A 20,325-nucleotide genomic window follows, 5' to 3' on the forward strand; every position below is an offset into this window, starting at 1 on the left:
AACATTCAACTGTTGCGCATTTCCACAAAAATATATAAACGCTGAAACAGTCCACAACAGCGATGCTAAATGTGTTATTAGCTTGCAGTGTTGACGTTCAAGGACGCAGCTTTTACCTCTGCTGTAGTTTCAGGCTCTCTGCAGATAACTTATAGCCTTGGCTTACAATACATCTGTTTGGGTGGGTTTCACTCAAAGTTTGGACTAAACAGTGTATAAATATGTACCCTTCCTGTAGAAAATAGGATATTCTGTTTATAATCTCAGGTGAGTTCTGCTGCTTAACAGATGATCATTTCAGTGATAACCAGTTGACTGACCATGCCTGTGACTCTTCCCTAGCAGTCAGCTATGTACATACCCTTTTATAAAGCACTTACCAGCTAGGAATGAGAAGTGGTTTTGATGATTTACAACACCATGCCCGAGAGCTTTCTTTTTCCAGAGGTTTTGTAATCTGAATAACGTGATGTGCATACAGCTTTATTAGAATTGTAAACTCCCATAATGATTAGAAGGAAAGAATACATCCGCCAGGCGGATTAATGAAGATGGTTCTTTTCATCAGTAGAGATATTTTTTTTCAAGAGGATCCCAGAGAATTCTGGGAGATCTCACTGATTGTACTGAGCAACTGTAGGTGATGGACAGGTAGTGAATTTCTTGCATTGAACTGCTAATAGATGAAAGTACAGCAGTGTGAACGGGGCAGGCAAAAATACCAATACCTTAAACAAAACTGCCCAGGGAAGATAATTACTCAAGTGTTAAACTGATTCATTTTTTTTTTAAAAACACCAGTTCTCTTTGGCAAAGAGAATCTCCTTTTACAATAAAGGCAAAGAGTGCCTATACCCTATGATTCTATGATTTTCAGTCGAGGGGACAGACTGGACTTCTGTACATTAAGACTTCCTAGCAATCCCTTGTCCAAGGCTTGCTTATTCCTTGTGAAAGGGACAAAGATCTTGAAATAATCTGTGTTTTGTCTGGGGAAAGGCAAAACTTGATCTAGTTGAGTGTTTTGTACCCTGCATTTTGACTCTTGGTAGGCTTAGGCTATAAAACTACAAACAGTGGAGGCATTTGTAGGCTGCTTTTGCGTTGCATTATGACGGGTGCTCTTCTGCTTGAATTCTTTGAAATGTCTTAATTTGATGTTGTGCATTTAACTGGTTTAAGCTCCTGGGAAATGCTCTTCAGATCATTAATCTCTAAAAACTTGTTCTTATTTCTGAAAAATTAAGTGGGGAGGCAGGGGGTGAGGTGAGAGGAAAATTGTAGACTTAACTAGAGCTCTGTAAATGCTGTATGTACCTTCTATTTAGGTCTTCACTAGCAGCAGGAGTGCCTTCTAGGTACTTTGTTACTTTCTTATAACAGTAATAATACTGATTGCTCTCTAATAATAAACAAACTTTGTTACAGGGTAGTGCTGCTAACATGATTTATGACTGCCATACCAACAAGAGAGCTAAACCCAGTTGATTTTGTGATGTAGTAAAGTAAAAAGTGAGCAGGGAGTATAAATAGTACTTTGAAGCTTTAAAGTACAAATTTACAAACAATGAAGAAATTAAAAGAGAAATAAACAGTTTTGTTGTATTTATGTATGAAGGGCTTGTCAGTCTTGTTACGGTTTTTAAATTGTTGTGTATTGCTGACATTGGGCATGGCTAGATGCAGAGCTGGGAGGAGGAACCTGTATTTTTAAACCATCCATTGAGAAGTCTGACTACATGTTTACTGGGTCTCTCTCTGAGTGTTAATGAAGGCATAACTCCTTTTGCCCACTGGGGCTTAGATATAACAGTGACTTTTTCAAGCAATGCTATCTTTTCAGATGTTGTCATGAAGCATGAGAGCAAGCGGAATTTCCTGATGTTGCGCAGCATTCAGTGCCTTTCTTGCTTATCCTTTTTTTTTTGTTAATGTTTGTGAGATCAGGCTTTCAGTTCGTTTTTTTGCAGCCTGAGTTCAAGGCCTAAGTGCCAGATGAACACCTCTTGGGTATAGGTTGGTGTGGTTCAAATGTATTTCACATTTCTGTCTTCTTCCTGTTTTCTTAAGTATGGGTCCATGTTTTGTGTTTGCATTCTGAAGGAGGTGTCAGTTCATATCGTCTCTGGTGCTAAGGCTGGGTGAACAGGTCTCCTTGACTTAATATGGCTTCCAGGATATGTTCTGATAAAGGGATCAGGGCTTGCTGTGCACATTGGACAGCAGTGTTTTGTTCTCTGGCTTTCTGGGCCTAATCAAAAGTACCTCTGGGGGAATGTTAGCTCTCCCTGTGCATTGAGTACACCTCCTTTGTTACCCGAGGGCTGTTTGCCCTTAAGTGAAGGGGGCAGTTCAGGGAGACACCTGTTAGCTAGAAATCTCAAAGGTGCTTAAAAGGTACTGCTAAGAATCTTCTCTCATAGTTTAAAAGTGTGGACTGCTAATTCCAGTGTCTGTGGCCAAGTCCATCTACAGTTTTTCAGGTGAATTTTAACACCCTTGACTTTCTAAATTGGTGGTGTACTTTCCACTTCTGTTCTTATGCTGCTCTATATTGTATGCTGTTGGACAGCTGCTGTGTTTGCACCAGACATAATTTCTTTTCAGTTGGTGTTAAAATTGTTTCTTTGTGTTAATACAGTGGCTGGTAGAGACTTCTGAGACTTAGTCTGCAGTGCACTATTGCTTTTGCAGTAGGTATCTGGAACTTGCAATGTTGTCTTTAGTTCTTATGCTACACACAGGTACCAGTTCAGGATCCAGAAAATGGATGGCATGCTCTCTGTTGGGATGAAGTTAGACTGTAGAATCTTTTGTTCTGTTGAACAATGTACTATGGGACATAACTGTTCTTCCCAACGTAGTGAATGTGAGGATGCCTAGGGTGAATGCAATCTCCTGTCTGTTTCAATGTAAGCTGATTATAAGTGTTAGTTCCTAAATAATTTCAGGATATCCAAGTTTCACCCAAATATTAACAGCTACTTATGTTGTACGTAGGTCTTACTAAATAGTGTAACCTAGAACAGCTCTGCAAGGAGACTGGAGCAGAAAAGAAACAATTAAGCATTTTCCCTCTGGATGTCTTTCAAAAACTGTATTCTCCTCCTCCTGCTATTTTAATGTCATTTTGGTTCTCTACCCGCCTTTCTCTCTTGTTTCATGCTCAAAAGGATTCCCTCTTTTCTGATTTTTAAGAGTTACTTGAAAATTCTGTGTTCTTTCATTCCTTTTTTTTGTCTCCCTCCTCACTGCTAGGCACAGCCTAATCACCAGCCTGAGCGGCACTGAGAAGCAGCAGTAGTAAAAGGGTACTTCCTCCAAGCTCCTACTTCCTACAGCTGTAGAAAGAGAGGGAAAGCTGACACCAAAGATCCATTCAGCCTCATGTCTTGCCTCTGACAGTGGCCAAGAGCAGATGCCTAGGGAAGAGTGAGCACACTGTTACTGTCCTAGTGTATCGTCTCATGATCATCCGTAGCTTGGAGACTTCCGAAATTAGAGGTGGTATCCTCATGTTTAACCTTGGATATTCCTTCCAAGAGTTTGCTGGCTTATGGGTGTTGCATTTGGCTACCTCTGAAGTTTTGTCTTCTGAAATGTTCTGGGTGATGGAGCATATTAGCTGAGCTCTGACTGTGTATTAACTTTCCCTGTTTTTTTTATCACCTGTGGTGTTGACCTTCCTATACAGAGCATGCCAATGACAGCAGCAAAGTAAATACTTCTGAGATACATTTCTTAAAATGTTTCCTGTTATTCCCACTTTTAAGATGTGTATTTAGGCATGCTTATCTGAATCACCTAATGGCTAACTGCCAAACTTTACTGAGACTCCAAGCAGTAATATGTTGTGATGCAGTCTTTTATTACGTGGCTACACATGGGTTTTCTCAAATGTCTAATGACATAAAATTCTCCCCAAAAGCTTAAATGTGCGTGACCTTCTGTAGTGCTATGTGTTACTGTGTATACCAGGGAGGCTATTCAGTATTGGTTGTAGAGGTAAGAGTAGATACTACTGCAAATGCTGCGAGTTAATCAAAACAGGTAACAGTGGAAACTTGCTGACATATAATCTAAAGGGAGAAAAGACTTTCAATTTATGATGGGGCACATGAGAAGACTGCTGGACTTCTTCAGCCAGGTACTGAATTGATGAACCTTGCTATTCTGCTACTGGAGATAACAAAATACCTGCATTGAATACAGGGCAAGGTTTTCAGAGGTGGTGGAAGGCTTGTGAGCCTGAAACTTTACAAAGAGTCTTGGTTCCCCAGAAGGTTAGTGCTCAGGGTTTTTTGAAAATTGAACCTCTTCATTTCTTGAAGTAGCTAACTTTGGTCACAAGAGTGGAATGTTTTCTTTTTTTCTGCTTGCTCTAGAAGGTGCAAGTACAAAGGAGTTTGTTTTTCTCCAGAACTGGGGTAATTGGGAGTGGAGTTGTACCAGGTGCGTGTCTTGCATGAGGTAGTTCAGCTCTCCGCTGGTTTCTGAATCTCTCGGGTGTTGCCCACATGCACATACTTGCCCACCCGTTTTGTCCAATAAAATTAATCTTCTAGTATATTAAACAGCAGCTGCATACAATGCCATTTCCTTTCACGTGTAAGAACACCTTTCTAGAGGTAGAATTCAGGGGCACGGACAGCTGATTACACAGCTAATTTGCCTTCAAGCTCTCTTCTTGCATGCTCTTTTTAAAAGTTTTGGCTGTTAAATTTGTTGAGCAGGGATAAGCAACGCTGAAGTGTGGGTGGATTTCATATCCTAGCCATACATTTGTTCATGGCGTAGCTCACATTTGTGATTTAGGGAAGAGTTCCCATTTCCACACTGAAGTTAAATGTGAACAGCCCTTCAAGTATCCTTTAGGAGCACGCAGGCTGCATCTTCATTACTATTTTAGTTGGGGCAAGGATTGAATATCTGAGGTGAATCTCCTCACTGTCCCACGTTCTGCACATTGCCTTTTACTGGGAAGCAATCTGAGTGTGCAATTAGGATTCCTTTGTATGTAACTGAACCAGAAGTGTCACTCTAGGAGCGTATCTGCTGTGCTTCAGGTGCCCTTGGGTCTTTGGCCTATGGCACTGAACCTGGTCCAATGCAACCCCCCCAAACATGCATAGTGTGATTCTTGGGACCTCAGCACCAACTGGTCTCTACAGCCTTTTCTCCTTTCGGACTATGCCAGGTGCTTTTAAAGTAGACAGTTGTGCTAGTCTTAAATTTCTATGTGATGGGGGATAAGCTTTTTTGCTTTTTAAATATTAGTGAAGTAAATAAGCAGGCCATCTTGAGTTCCATCTACTGATCTAATACCTTATTCTCAATTTTCAGGAGTCTTAATGCAACCAACCATATTGATTAGAATGTTGTTTGTGAAGCTTTTTCCTGTGTTTCCAGAACTGTCTCTGTTGGTATTTGTCTCTTTCAAATAATGAAGAGTGCTGTGGCATGCCTGTTTTTAAAGCCAGCTGTTTTGCAGACCCATCTGGGGGTAATTTTATTTAACGGTCTGTGGGGGGGGTTACACAGACCCTCTTAAAGACCTTGTCCGGAATCCCTGTGTGCCTTCTATATGTTGTTTTATGTCCCTGACCTCTCATCTTTTTCTTATCTGGACCTCTTTCTTCCTCTTGCCCCCTCCAAACCGCTGACCCTCTCCTTTGCAAGAGGGAAACAATACTGTAATGAAAAATGTCTCTTGCTGAAACGGGTTATTTCATGTGTCTGCTTTTTTTATGCCAGAGGCCAGACTAGCTGCCTTTTGTGGGGCAAGAGAGTTTCTCATCATCAGTGCCATAGCAAATAATAAAAGCTCAGCAGCAACAAGTACTGTAAATACCTTGCAGCCCTGTTCTCAATTACAGAATTAGTTATGTAAATCTCATATTAAAGGAGGAAGAGCCCTGATGTCTCTTAAATTGTACTCTGCGTGTGCACGCATGCGTACAATTCCTTTTTGTCTAGGAGAAAAATATCTGTGCTCCTAACATGCAGGCTCCATAGAGATTAGCATACTAAACAGTATTGCTCTGCATGACCTGAAATTGGCTTTCGAGTGCTAATTGGATCTATGGGCTTTGAGAGAAGGGGTTGGAAAACATTGGTCTCTGGTTTTCCAGGTTGCAGACAGCAGTATGGATATGGTGGTGGTGTAGGTGCCCAAATGAAGTCCTCAGGGGGGCTCCTGAGCTAGGGGGGCACCAGTTGATAGAACACAAGCTCTGCTTTGCATTTGCTTATGTCTTCTGTCTTCTTTGCCTAGATACAGTGAAATGAGTACTAAGCCTGAAATCAGGAATGCCTGTGATCTATTCCTAACTGCTTCTGCTGTACTGCATGAGTTTGGTCTAGTTGGTTAATCTGTCCAAGTACATCTTCTACAGCAAAAGAGCTGGCAATAGCTGGAGATTATTTATGGTGAAGATGGGACCTTTAGATAATTAAATTACAGACGAAAGGATTACTCTATAAACACTGAGATACATCCCTCTACTGGCTCCTATGGCTGCAAATCAGTTGTCAAGTGTGGAGCCAAGGTGGGCCAGTGCCATATGTTGCCTTGTTCAGCAGTTCCAGCAGCCTTGCTGCCCAGCCACCTCCTTCTATAATCTCTTACAACAGCAGATGCAAACAGAGTGAAGCTGCCCTTCAGGATCCCAACCAGAGAGTCTGAGAGCCTAACATATGTGTTGGGTTGTTTGGCGTTGTGGCTGCTGACTTCTGTAATAGTGCTTTGCTCTGTTGCTGTTTTTGCTGAAGCCTACACGATGCCTTTGCTCATCCAGTGGAATGCTTGCTGGGAAACTAGTCTCTCTGTACTGAGGTTTGAAATGATCCCCAAAAACAATTTTTGGGGAAGTGGAGATTAAGATTAGTAACATCTGGATTATGAAATCATGTGGCTTTTTTAATCTCATCTTCCGATCCCCTTTAGACTTCACTTGGCTTTAGACAGGACTTTGTCTGGTATGGATGGGGTATTGGGTTAAGTGGGAGTGGGACAAGTGCCACCAAATTTAAGCAGGTAAAAAAAAACCCCAAAAACCAACAACAAAAAAAAAACCCCACAAACCCTCCCAAAACCCCTTGCAAACCCAAACACCAAAAAAAAAAAACCCAACCAAAAAACCCCACCAAAAACCAAAGCAAAAAAAGCACCCAAAAAACCAACACCACCCGAAAAAAAACCCTAAACAGCTGTTGATGTTTGTTTTTTTTTGTTTTGCTTTTTGTTTTTAGTACAAGTGTCAATGAAAAGTAAAAGACTTTATATTGGATTCAGCACTGCTTATATTTGAAAGCATTTTGAGTGTTTTTTTGATATTACCTAACATTAAAAATAACTTGGAAAACAAATGATTACTTCACACCAATAAAAATCAATACCTTCTGCTCTGGGAGGAAAAGGGGATGATAATAATGGAAATTATTTTTGGGAGAGGGGAGGAGAGGAGTGTTCCAGGATTTCCTTTTTTAAATGTATAACTTGTGAAATTACAGATTTGTGAAACACATGGATATTGCTATATGTACATCTTTTAAAAAGTCTTTTGACAAAAATACTTTTTTGTAGCTTTCCAGCTTTCTCACCTCTGCTAGGTGCGATGTCCTGCTTAAAATCATGCTGGTTGAAAAATTAGTATTTTTTTATTGGTATTAGCTTTTATAGTTTAACATGATCTTGCCTGGGATTTGGATTTTTTGTCTTGTCTTGGATTTTCACACTCAGTGTATGATTTTAACGTATATGCAGATTTAGAAATGATCTATTCTAGTCTGATTGTTTTCTCCAGTTAAATCGAAAGAAAGTTCAGTTTAATCCTAGTGGTGTGCTGCATTCCACATAGAGCAAAGAAAATGGTTGGTCTCTGCCCAGAGGAAATTGCAGTATAGAGCAAAAGGATTTGGACTGCTCTGCTCAGTTTGAACTGCTTTGGGAAAGATTTAAGATAAGTGCAAGATAATGATGTTGCAGAACAGCACTGATTTTAATTCTGTATATTCCAGTTTGAGGAGTTTTTCTAAATATTGGTAAATGTATGCACTGCTCTTGAGTTGGAATAAGTATTACAGTTTTTAACCTGTGTCCTTCCTCCCCACTAAAGAAAATGCGAAGATACTTTAGATACAGCATTTCTGCAAATATTTGCAGCCCTGCTTCCAACTGTGCTAGCTCTTCAGCTTTGAGTTACGGGCTTTACTGCTTTGTCAACTGTTTTCCTTAGAATGTAACATATTGAACCTCTCCTCTGGCAAACAAATTGCTTCTGAGGCAGTACAACAGAAAATCACCTGTTTTGTGTGGCAGTCTAAATACTGCTTCCAGAGTCCCTGGACTTTTTGGGTCAGATGTCACCAGGTAACCTAAATGGGCTGCTCTGGCAAGAGTAGGGTAAAAATGGAGTTCTGCAAGACTATTTGGAGGAAAGCAAATGAAGGTCGTTAGCAGGGACAGGTATTTCAGGTGAGACCCAGGAAGAAGCAGCATGTTGACTCTTGCATTTCATTGTTTGTTTTTTTTTCTCCTTCCCCTTTTGCTCCCAGCTGCATTTTAGAGACTTATCAAAAGTAGTTCTTTAGATACAGGCTTTTATCTTCAACTGTCAGTCAGTGGAAGGGAAAGGAAATAGAGATCATACGTGATGGAGTTGTTTGACACCCAGGGGAATCTAAAACACGATCTTTAGTATTATCTCTGCCTGTTAGACGTTAGTTCTCTTTGGACAAGTGTTGCCACCATTCTCTGCCTCCCAAGGGCAGCTCTATTTGACAAACTAGCCTTCTGCTTTGCACAGCTGGGAAAGGTTTATATGGCTTCTCCTTTCCTCTCTACCTGCTGTATGCCTTGCTTTACCTTCCCATGACTGGGAAGCAGTGGTGCACAGTGGGATCTGTGCTGGCAGCAGCTGGCGATAGTGTTTTAAACTCTAATTAGTACTGCATATGCAACCTGGTTTCTGCCTTATGAGCTTCCACTGTAGTTTACTGCTCTCTTCTCCTTGTATTGTAGCTGGAAGAATCCGCAGAAGCACTTACGGCAAATGCCGTGGCTCATTTTGGCAGAGAATTGAAATGGTTTGTGTGCTTGGGTGAAAGAGATGCCAGCCAGCTGGTCTTCAAAAGGATAGAGCTGAATAGGTGAACAGTGCTTTATTCCCGATAGCTCAAGAGATAACAAGAGAGGCAATTCTGCCTGTTGCAGTTGTCTTAGCAGAGAGACACAGCAGAGGTAGCAGGCTTTCCTTCTTGTGAGACAGTTCAGTGAAGTTTTTCCAAAAAAGATCTTTTTGGGCAGTGGTCAGACGATCCGCTGACTATCTGCAGTGATAGAGTGTATTTTATATAGTGAAGTGTTGTTCTCTTACTGTCCCTGTCTTTTTAGATAACAAGGCCTTCTGACTGCTGTTTCCAGATCTGAACTTGCCAATTACTATCCATTTATCCACAGTAACATCATCCAGACACTTGTGTTGGGTAGAACAGATCAGGTTCAACTCACTGGATGTTCACCTGGCCCATTGTGTTGGTGTGTTTTGTGTATTTAGAGTAAGAGTGGTGGGGTTTTTTTTGTTGGTGGGGTTTTTTTTTTAAAGGAGTGGTGGAGAAGCATGGAAAAATCTATTTAGTTTTTCTGCTGAGCTCAGGTGGTTGTCTCCATAGGCTCTAACTATAAACAGCAGTGGGAGACAAGTTTTTTAGAGAGCTTCTCTCCATTGATGACAGGTAGAGCTTAGGTAACTAGCCGTATAAGGCAGCAAACATCTAATAGCTATGCAGAAGGACTCCTGGAAATGGAAAGATGCATCATAGCATAACTTAACTGCTTGACTAATCTGGTGGCCTTCTATGATGGGGTGACTGCATTGGTGGATAAAGAAAGAGCAACTGATGTGATCTACCTTGACTTCTGTAAGGCCTTTGGCACAGTCCCACACAACATCCTTGTCACTAAATTGGAGAGATACGGGTTTGATGGATGGACTATTCGATGAATAAGGAATTGGCTGGATGGCTGCATCTAAAGAGTTGCAGTCTGCATCTAAAGAGTTGCATAATTCAAGAGGATGAAGTTAATGACCTGCTACGCCACCTGGACGTTCACAAGTCTATGGGGCCGGATGGGATCCACGCGAGGGTACTGAGGGAGCTGGCGGAGGAGCTTGCCGAGCCACTCTCCATCATTTACCAGCAGTCCTGGTTAACTGGGGAGGTCCCGGACGACTGGAGGCTCGCCAATGTGACTCCCATCTACAAGAAGGGCTGGAGGGAGGATCCGGGGAACTACAGGCCAGTCAGCCTGACCTCGGTGCCGGGGAAGATCATGGAGCGGTTGGTTTTGAGGGTGCTCACGAGCCATGTCCGGAACAACCAGGGGATCAGGCCCAGCCAGCACGGGTTCATGGAAGGCAGGTCCTGCTTGACCAACCTGATCTCCTTCTATGACCAGGTGACCCACCTAGTGGATGAGGGAAAGGCAGTGGATGTGGTCTGCTTGGACTTCAGTAAGGCCTTTGACACTGTCTCCCACAGCATTCTCGTAGAGAAGCTGGTGGCTCACGGCCTAGACAGGTGCACTCTTCGCTGGGTAAAAAACTGGCTGGACGGCCAAGCCCAGAGAGTTGTGGTCAACGGAGTTAAATCCAGTTGGCGGCCGGTCACGAGCGGTGTTCCCCAGGGCTCAGTACTGGGGCTGGTCTTGTTCAATATCTTTATCAACGATCTGGACGAGGGGATCGAGTGCTCCCTCAGTAAGTTTGCAGATGACACCAAGTTGGGCGGGAGTGTTGATCTGCTCGAGGGTGGGAAGGCTCTGCAGAGGGACCTGGACAGGCTGGATCGATGGGCCGAGGCCAACTGTATGAGGTTCAACAAGGCCAAGTGCCGGGTCCTGCACTTCGGCCACAACAACCCCAGGCAACGCTACAGGCTTGGGGAAGAGTGGCTGGAAAGCTGCCCGGAGGAAAAGGACCTGGGGGTGCTGGTTGACAGCCGGCTGAACATGAGCCGGCAGTGTGCTCAGGTGGCCAAGGCCAACAGCATCCTGGCCTGTATCAGAAATAGTGTGGCCAGCAGGAGTAGGGAGGTGATCGTGCCCCTGTACTCGGCACTGGTGAGGCCGCACCTCGAATCCTGTGTTCAGTTTTGGGCCCCTCACTACAAGAAGGACATGGAGGTGCTGGAGCGTGTCCAGAGGAGGGCAACGAAGCTGGTGAAGGGCCTGGAGCACAAGTCTTATGAGGAGCGGCTGAGGGAACTGGGGTTGTTTAGCCTGGAGAAGAGGAGGCTGAGGGGAGACCTCATCGCGCTCTACAACTACCTGAAAGGAGGTTGTAGCGAGGTGGGTGTTGGTCTCTTCTCCCAAGTAACTAGCGATAGGACAAGAGGAAATGGCCTCAAGTTGCACCAAGGGAGGTTTAGATTGAACATTAGGAGAAATTTCTTTCCTGAAAGAGTGGTCAGGCCTTGGAACAGGCTGCCCAGGGAAGTGGTGGAGTCACCATCCCTGGAGGTATTTAAAAGACGTGTAGATGAGGCGCTTAGGGACATGGTTTAGTGGACATGGTGGTGTTGGGTTGACGGTTGGACACGATGATCTTAGAGGTCTTTTCCAACCTGTATGATTCTATGATTCTATGATTCTAAAGAGTTGCAGTCAACAGCTCAGTGTCCACATGGAGATGAGTAAAAGTGATGTCTCTCAAGGATCTGTATTAAGACTGGTACTGTTCAATATCTTCATTAATGACATAGACAGTGGGATTGAATGCACCCTCAGCAAGTTTGTGGGCAACAGCAAGCTGAGTGGGGCAGTTGATAGCTAGAGGGATGGGGTGCCATCCAGAGGGACCCTGACAGGCTTGAGAAGTGGGCCCATGTGAACCTCATGAGGTTCAACAAGGCCAAGTGCAAGGTCCTACACCTGGGTCGGGGCAATCCCCAATATCAGTACAGGCTGGAGGATGAAGGGATTGAGAACAGCCCTGCAGAGAAGGTCTGGAGATACCAGTGGATGAAAAATTGGACATGAACTGGCAATGTGCGCTTACAGCCCAGAAAGCCAACTGTATCCTGGGCTGCATCAAAAGCAGCGTGGCCAGCAGGTTGAGGGAGGGGATTCTGCCCCTCTACTCCGCTCTGGTGAGACCCCACCTGGAGTACTGTGTGCAGCTCTGGGGCCCCCAGCACAAGAAAGACATGGACCTGTTAGAGCGGGTCCAGAGGAGGGCTGGAACACCTCTCCTATGGATAAAGGCTGAAAGAGTTGGGGTTATTCATCCTGGAGAAGAGAAGGCTCCAGGGAGACCATATTATGGCCTTTCAAACTTAAGGCCTCTCTCCGTCTTTGTTATACGCCCCCTTTTTTACCAAGGCCTGTAGTGACAGGACAATGGGCAATGGTTTTAAACTGAAAAGAGGGTAGGTTTAGATTGATCATAAGGAAGAAGCTCTTTATGATGAGGGTGGTGAGGCACTGGGACAGGTTGCCTAGAGTTGTGGATGCCCCATCACTGGAAGTGTTCAAGATCAGATTGGCTGGAGCTTAGAGCAGCCTGATCTAGTGGAAGATGTCCCTGCCCATAGCAGGGGGTTGGAACTAGATGATCTTTAAAGGTCCTTTCCAACCCAAACCATTCTGTGGTTCTGTGGTAACTAAGAACTGTATCCTAGTGAAAGCCTTGCGGTTTGCTTAGGTGCATTTGAAATCCCTTTTTTTGGGGGTGGTGCATGAGGGGGGTGAATGGGGAAGACAGCAGGTCATTACTGTGCTGCAAAATACGTTGTTTTAATCCTTTCATGTGAATCTTAATCCACATGGTATAGATGGAATCCAACTGGGAACGTACTTGCTTTTTCACCCAGTGCTGGAGATGTGGCTTTTCTGAGATATCTCAGAACGCATGGAGATTAGAGCAATCCAGCAGCCTTGCAGTTTGATAGCATTTCTGAGGCTTCACTTAAGATGCAGTATGCGTTTCTTCATCCTGATAGAGATAATGGGGTTTAAGCAATTACACCCAGGCTAATTCCTTTTGATAAGAGCTCTACATTATCTAAAAAAAGAATCCTAGCCGCCTGGGAAAGAACAATGTAAATGTCTCTCTCATGGGCTCTTTCATTTGCTCTTCTCTGATATCTTCAGATAATATGCTGCAGATCTTTCAAGCCATAAAAATCTATCAGTCTTTTTTTAGGTAGGGAGTATTGCAGTCAGGGAGGTGTAACAGTACTGTTGGCTTGCAAGGTGTGGAGGCAGCCCTGCATGCTTCAGATGATTCTGGGCTGCTATGGTGACTACAGCTTCGACATAAGGGATCAAATTTGGTCTCTTTTAAAGGAGCCCCTTGTTGCCTCTCTGCGCAGGCTGTCTGGTTGTAAGGTGCGGGTTGCTTCTGCTGATTAGGGTGATCTAAATATTGTAATTTGGAAAGAGTAGCAAAAGCCTACCGCATTATTTAGCATAGATTCCAACCCCTTACTGTGTGTTTGTCTGCACTGGAAAGAAGAGTATGATGTTGTGTGTTAAGCAGGAATGGTAAGAGGTCTCACTTATTTAGAATTTTTTTTTCTTTTCTTTTTGAGACCAGTAAAGAAATTTCAATAGTTAGCTGCATTTCTGGTACTTAAAGAAATTGCTTTTATTCTGCTTAATCTCTCTGAGTTTTCCTCTCATACATAAGTGTTTCCTCTCTCATATACAATGTAGGATAGAAAATTTAATTGATTGCATTTAAAAAGGGGAGGAAATCCCAAAGCAATGTGCTGTTTGTGTAAATGTGCCACTTCTAGGAAAATCATGTTATATATTTAAAAAAAAAAAAAATTCCATTAACAGTATTGAAAGGTTTTTAAACATTGTAGGCATGTTTGTTATAACTTGTTCTTTCTCTCCCAGGTAGTCACAGATGACATTCTTGATGTGTAGCTGTCTGATAATTGGAGCTGGGAGGAGAGGCAAGGGGAAAAGGGGAAGATTGTAATCTCCCATGCTGCTATGCTTTGGTTCCTCTTTCCCAGAGAAGAGCCTGTGAATGTGTGGCATGCTGTCTGTCCCTTCACCTGCCCGATGGCTAGGGAAAGTCGCTGAATGCCTCCCAGTGGGAGCCTGATCTGTCCTCTTTCAAAATGGAGGAAGAGGATTTGTGTGGACGTGTCTCTTTGGTGGGACAAAAAAGATGCAAAAATCAAATCTTTTTTTTCTGTCTCCATTTTGTAAAATGGCTTCGTGCATCACAAACACTGTAGTTAAGCAGTGCAGTACAGAAGTGGGAGATTTGGGATTTTGCTAGAAATAGGAGGCAGAGTGCACAGCTTTAATGGTGGGGAATCCATTGCTTATTCTCCGGTGTGGCACAAGGAGGGTTGTCCCTGCTCAACCCCCTCATTTACACAGTGCTGCAGCAAAGTGGTGCCTGGATTGAAAATAAATGGAGGAGTTCAGGGAGGGAAAATCGTTACCGCCATTTGCAAAGTTGGCCGCAGTATTTTTTTTCCTGTCATAAACTGTTGTGAATTTGAAAGGGCTGCTGTATTTCCTTCGCAGATGTGGTAATGTTGGCAAATGAAACAAACTTTTGTTTGGAAAGCTCTTTTGAGATTAAAGGCATCAGCAAAGTAGTCGCTGTGTCTCCCGTGACTGCCTTGGTTGAGGAGCTGGACTGTGTGTTCTAAGTCTTTCTGATGCAGAGACTCGAGTGCTTAGTCTGAACCAATTTACTCATTCTTCAGCTTTTACTTGTTTGGCTTTAATTGGCTTCCTGCTGCATGTCACATTGCATTTTCCTTTGGCTGGCGGACGTAGAGAGTCGCCCTCCTCCTCTGGGCTGCTAAGAGAACATGTTTTCTTATTAGATAGAGCTGTCTAGCGCAGGCTGGAGGAAGCATCTTGTGTAAGAGAGTACTGAAGCAGAAGTGTGTTCTTTGCAGTAATACCTTCTCAGCCTTGTGGGCGACTCCACAGATTACTTCTCACCTTGTCTTTCATAAATGATAGTAGATGCAAAACCTGTGTGAAGATGAAGCTCCTAGAAGACTTTCCTCATCTATAGCAATGTCCCTAATGCAAGAGGAAATCCTCAGCAGCCCTTTCTTTGAGGAGTTGTGTAGCTTGCTGAGAGTTTAAACAGACCACCTGTTCTCTAGATCCTCCACAGTTTTGCTGCCTTGTTTTCTTGGTGATCCTAAAAATGACAGGTCGCTATTTAATATACTCTGATTGACTTCACAACCTATCTCTTCAGTCATCTGCTTTCCTTTGTTCTCCTCTTTGAAAGAATTTCATTTAGTGACAGCAATGAGGTGGTGCATCTAGGTGATGGGACGAATTAATGTAAGTACTTCATGGACCATTGCTAGGGAACAAACACTAGCTCAAAACTGCCTAGGCTATGTCTGGGCTATCTTGCCTCTGTATTAGTAATATGACAGGCCTCAGTTTATTATTCTACCTTGAGCCACACTTTGCCCATGTTCCTGGTGGAATATTTCGTGTGCTCCCTTGGGAGAATCCTCTAATCAAAGTGCTTGACAAACAGCCATGAAGGCTCTTTTTGGGTGTTTTCTGGCCCAGCCCTGCAAAAGCACCAGTGTTGCCTGGTAGTCACCTGTCTAATGAGCCCTAAGAACAAGTCCCATTCCTTGTGTTTGTGTGCTGGCCTCCTTACAGGGGCTCCCATACCTTTTGTTTTGGAAAACAGTTCCTTGCAATTTCATCTGGTGGTCTGGTAACTGTGTAAAAATAAAGTTTTGTATTCAGACAATTAATCTTGTGCTCAGGCAGGTTTGATGTCCAGCATTGCAGTTTATGATACAGAGCCAATTATTGAGTTCCTACTAAATATACATCTTTGGTGGTCTCAGTGATACTGAAAAATACTGAATTGTCAAAGTTCTGTTGTCTTCTGTCACTAGTGTATACACTGTTCTGTCCTGCTCTGTTTCTACAGTTAAATGGGATTCAAGTGAATTCATTAAGAACATGTCACCTTATATTAACAGTGAAATATATTAGGTGTCATGAAAAATGAATGTTTCCAACAAATTTATGGAGTTTGAAGCTCTTGTATCATGAAAGCTAGCTTCGATTGCTCTGGGAAGATGGAGGGAGCATATGCGAGTAACACAGGGCACTGCAAGAATAAAATATTTGTAAAAGCTCCTTGTTTATCTGCCAGAGCAAAATGGAGCTCACTTCTTGCCAAGATCAGTGTCTGTAGCTCTGTGCCTTCCGCTACAGCTACATGAAATGTTAATCCCTAGTGCACAGCAAAGAACATAACACCTTGTTTAGCAGCTAGGGATACTCTTGCTGTTGACTGCTGCAGGACAAAAGGCAGAATCCTGAATTCACAGCTTGCTAGATACTGAGCCTCCTGGGTCACCTAGAAATGCAGATCACCCTTGGAGTGTTTGCTCTGTACACACCCTTCCTTACCTGTGGGCAGGGCACAGCAGATGCTCTGCAGTAAGTTCTCATTCTCTTACCTCGCGGTGCTGTCTCTGTGTGGTCCTGCCTTGAGAGAATCCTAATTTATCTTAGCAGTAACAAATGTTATTGTTTGTAAAGTATAATTACAACTGTTACAGGCTATCCCTCTTCTCTCCTGCAGCCTGTTCCACTGCCCTCCTTCCAACTTTGTGTTAAACTGGAATTGCTTGTGGGACTGTGCTGTGAGGAGGGGGATAGTCATTGCTTTGCAGCAATAGGGTACAACTCCGAACAGATCCATTGAGCAGTCCCTGTGCCCCTATCTTTCTGTTTGGCCTGCCTTCTCTTATGAAGGTGCTAATCACCCCCTACCTTCATTTAGTGTCAAGGGTCTTTAGTGACCTTGGAAGAAGAGAAACTGAGCTGTTGGTGCTAATCTCAAACACAAATGTGCAGCCCTTGCCACATTAGTCATGCCTTTGTCACCTCTAGATTGGATTAGTGGAGTGCGCGGTATGTGGGTCTACAGCTGAAGACATGCAGAACAGCATTGTCTGCTTGTTTTAGTGTCACAGGAGAGTGTTTTCTAGAGACATGTCAGCATTTGAGGAGTGCCCTCAATCAGGATCCTGAGCTGACTTCTCACAGTGGTCCACTGGAAGCTGGTTTGGCCGTCAGGCAGTGCTTTAAAGCTTACCTGCTGCTGTTACTGCTTTCTGTAAGAGGGTAAGTTGAAGGATTGAATGGGGCTGCAACTTAAGACCTTGTAAGGCAATATATTGGAGCCCTGCAGCTTGCTTTACTTTTTGTTGGTTATTTTTCTGTATCAATGATTTTATTATATGGTGCTTGTGTTTAGAGAGATGTCCTTAAACACATCTGGTTGTGGAACAATACATTGGCAGTGGAGGTTTTTCTCCCGCATTCTCATGTGAATGGTGCAGAGAAGTCCAGCTTCCTTATTAGGACTAGTCAATCACTTGATCAGGTACATAATAACCATCTTCTGGGAGGGATATAAGGGGTAAGAGATTAACCCCAGTCTGCATTACAAATAAGTTTAATGATGTACTAATGTTGAATACAGAAGGTCATGGCAATGAAGAAATTGGACTATTATGACTGAGCCTGTACACGTGAACAGCCTGCAAAGCAAAGAGCATGCTGGGGGTTATGAACCGAGGAGGTAAAGACAGTGTCAGTCCTTGGTTCAATTGTTTGCTGAACTCTAACTGGGGATAAAAATACGCTTTTTCTCTTGTAGTTATGCTCAGTATGTACAGCTGCTTGTGTAGTTCTTAAATGCCTACAGAAATCTTGGTTCTTTAACACGTCCTTCTCCATGCTGCTCTGCAGGGGACAAGCTGCACATTATAACAGGTTCCCCAGTGGGTGGTTTATCTCCACGAGACTAACTTCTGTGCCCACACCTGGATACCTATTGGCATGGTGGTTCTGAACCAGCGAGTGGGGTCTTAATCTACAGCAAGAAGACATACAGAGTGATAGGAGGGGGAGGCTTAGCAAATATATTGGTGTTCACGTCACTAGCTGATGGCTTTCCCAACGTAGCTGGTGAATTAGAGCAGTTGTGGGTTGCTGGACTTTGTGTGTTGGGGGGTTGTTTGTTTAAATTTGGCTTTGCCTCTGTGGTATCTCAGATCAACCTTTTGGTCCAACTGCTTTTGATGTTGTTATGGTCATCTACTTGGTTTTAGCAAGATCTGTCCTTCAGTGTTCTGGCTTCTGTTCTGCCTGGCTGCTAAAATACTTTGCTGTGGATATGGAGCTGGTGAGATGCAGTAGGATGTTCAGGTTTGGAGACTGAGTTTAGACAGTACCCCTCTCTTCCTGAAAAGATTTCTCTGGTTGGAACTATGAATTAAAGCAGTTTGCTCTTTTGGGAAGTAAGAACCTGCCAAAATCCATGTGCAGCTGCTGGGGTTATTCTCTGGGCTACAGAGCCAAATCAACCAGAAGAATCTCCTGCTGCATCTTTGCCAGGTCCTCTGGCTAGTTTAAGTGGTTCAGACTTTTGCCTGGAGCATAACATACTGCTTTGCCAGCCTTCTGCACAGAACTGCTGCTGCTGTTCTATTCTTCTAGTGAGACAGTCCCAGAAAACAGGGTCTCAACACTGTGTGTTCCTCTGCTCTGGAGGGAGCCTGCTCTGCTTATGCTCCCATGTTCTGGGACTTCCACCAAAGAGGAAATGTTTGCTAGAAACAGGTGTGGTTGCAGAAATCTGTTCAAGCAAACTGTGTCTGTTGAAATCAGTTCTTCCTTTTAAATGAATTAGGAAGGCAAGGAAGCTCACCTGTGTTAGAGAAGCCGTGACCCTTCAGGGCAGAAGTGACTATGCTCATTTTTGGAGAAAGTCGACTTGCCATTCTTATGGCAATTTTCTCTCCCTCAGTATTTCGTTACGTAATGTGTTACTAAATAAGCGATTGCCCACACTAAAAATGGTGTGTTTAGGGGCTCCTGCTCCAGTGAGATTAAATGTTAATGGGAAGTATTGCTCTTACTAGTTCTAGCTTTCTGCAGAGTGGGGTGCCCTATTCTATTTCATAGGGTTTTTTGGTCAAAGTCTATCCTGGTAATTCCTTTGTTAACTCTGTGTTCTCTCTCTCTCTTTATTCTCCTGCCTAGCTTTCTGCAGAGGACGTGTTGTGAGGGTGCCCAAAGGTCCTCTTATTCGAGTTGTGGGCACGGAGGTGGTGATCCCTTGCAGCGTTAGTGACTACGATGGACCCAGTGAACAGAACTTTGACTGGGAGTTCTCCCGGGACACTGACTTTGTGCGGATAGTGAGTACCTGGGATTCTACATTCACGTCTGAGGAGTACCAAAAACGTGTGGGCCACGGGGATATCAAACTGATACGGAGCAGCAACGATGCTGTGGAACTTGTCATTAGAAACATCCAGCCAACTGACCAAGGGAGGTACAAATGCTCCACGCCCAGCACTGATGCCACCGTTCAGGGAAATTATGATGCAGAGGTCCAAGTGAAAGGTATTTCTGAAGAGTGAGGTGTGCTCTAAATTTGTTTTTGATATTGATTATAGATGTACCCTTAAGAATGTTGAATTTCTACTGCTTATGAGCATTGTGATTTTTTTTTTAATTTTTCTTCTCCCTGTTCCTGTTTAATTCTAAAGCCAAAATCGAAAATTGGGAAGTATGATAGCAAAGGCAAGTGAGGTGAAGAAGTGAAGAGAGGCTGTTTACTATAAACACCACTTTCCTTTTTTCTGTCTAGTAAATATGTAAATAAAAATGGGAAAACTAAACAGTGGGTTTCCTGAAGATGTCTGCAAATATTTTATGTCCCTAAGCCTCTGGGTAGAGAGGCTAACTTCAGGTAAAAAACACAGCCTGTCTTCTCTCTTTTATTTATAGTGTCATTTAGGGATCTTTCTATATGAAGGAAGTCATCTTCCTTTTCCCTTTTAGCATGCTGATACTGCAGTCATGCCCTAGCTTTGTCCTTTCATTTAGGGTTCTTCAGTAATAACTTGGGAGACTATTTTTTTCAAGTGTCTTATCTTTTACTCCCATGAAAATCAAGATGGTTCTGGATGGGAATAGTCAGAATGATGATGTTTGGATGAGAAACTAAAGCAAGGGGAAGGATAAATGAATTTGAATGCTTGTCTTGGCTTGTTTAAAGTGGAGCACTTCCTTTAATGGATTTTTCAGCTGAATTTCCTTGTTCCTGGAATATAGTTATGTGTGGAAGAAGGAATGATTGGCCAGGTGTTGCTCTGTGGTAGTTTTACTGTCTCATATCTGAGCAGGTCAGTGTGGGTGTTCTCTCCTTGCTTCCGTTTTATGATGCTTGTGTCTTTTGGTCTGTCTTTTTTTTTTTCTTTTTTTTTTTT

At 43.3% G+C, this 20,325-nt stretch overlaps 1 protein-coding gene across 1 annotated transcript in view; it reads left to right on the top strand.

Moving 5' to 3' along the window:
- PTGFRN (prostaglandin F2 receptor inhibitor) overlaps positions 1-20,325 on the top strand; it is a 73,116-nt gene that overhangs the window by 12,982 nt on the left and 39,809 nt on the right. Inside the window, exon 2 of the mRNA XM_075174366.1 lies at positions 19,091-19,456. Within this exon, the coding sequence (XP_075030467.1) occupies positions 19,091-19,456 (366 nt within the window). The remainder of the gene's footprint in view (positions 1-19,090; positions 19,457-20,325) is intronic.

The sequence above is a fragment of the Calonectris borealis genome, chromosome 1 (genome assembly GCF_964195595.1).
Source record: "Calonectris borealis chromosome 1, bCalBor7.hap1.2, whole genome shotgun sequence".
NCBI classification, from domain to species: domain Eukaryota; kingdom Metazoa; phylum Chordata; class Aves; order Procellariiformes; family Procellariidae; genus Calonectris; species Calonectris borealis.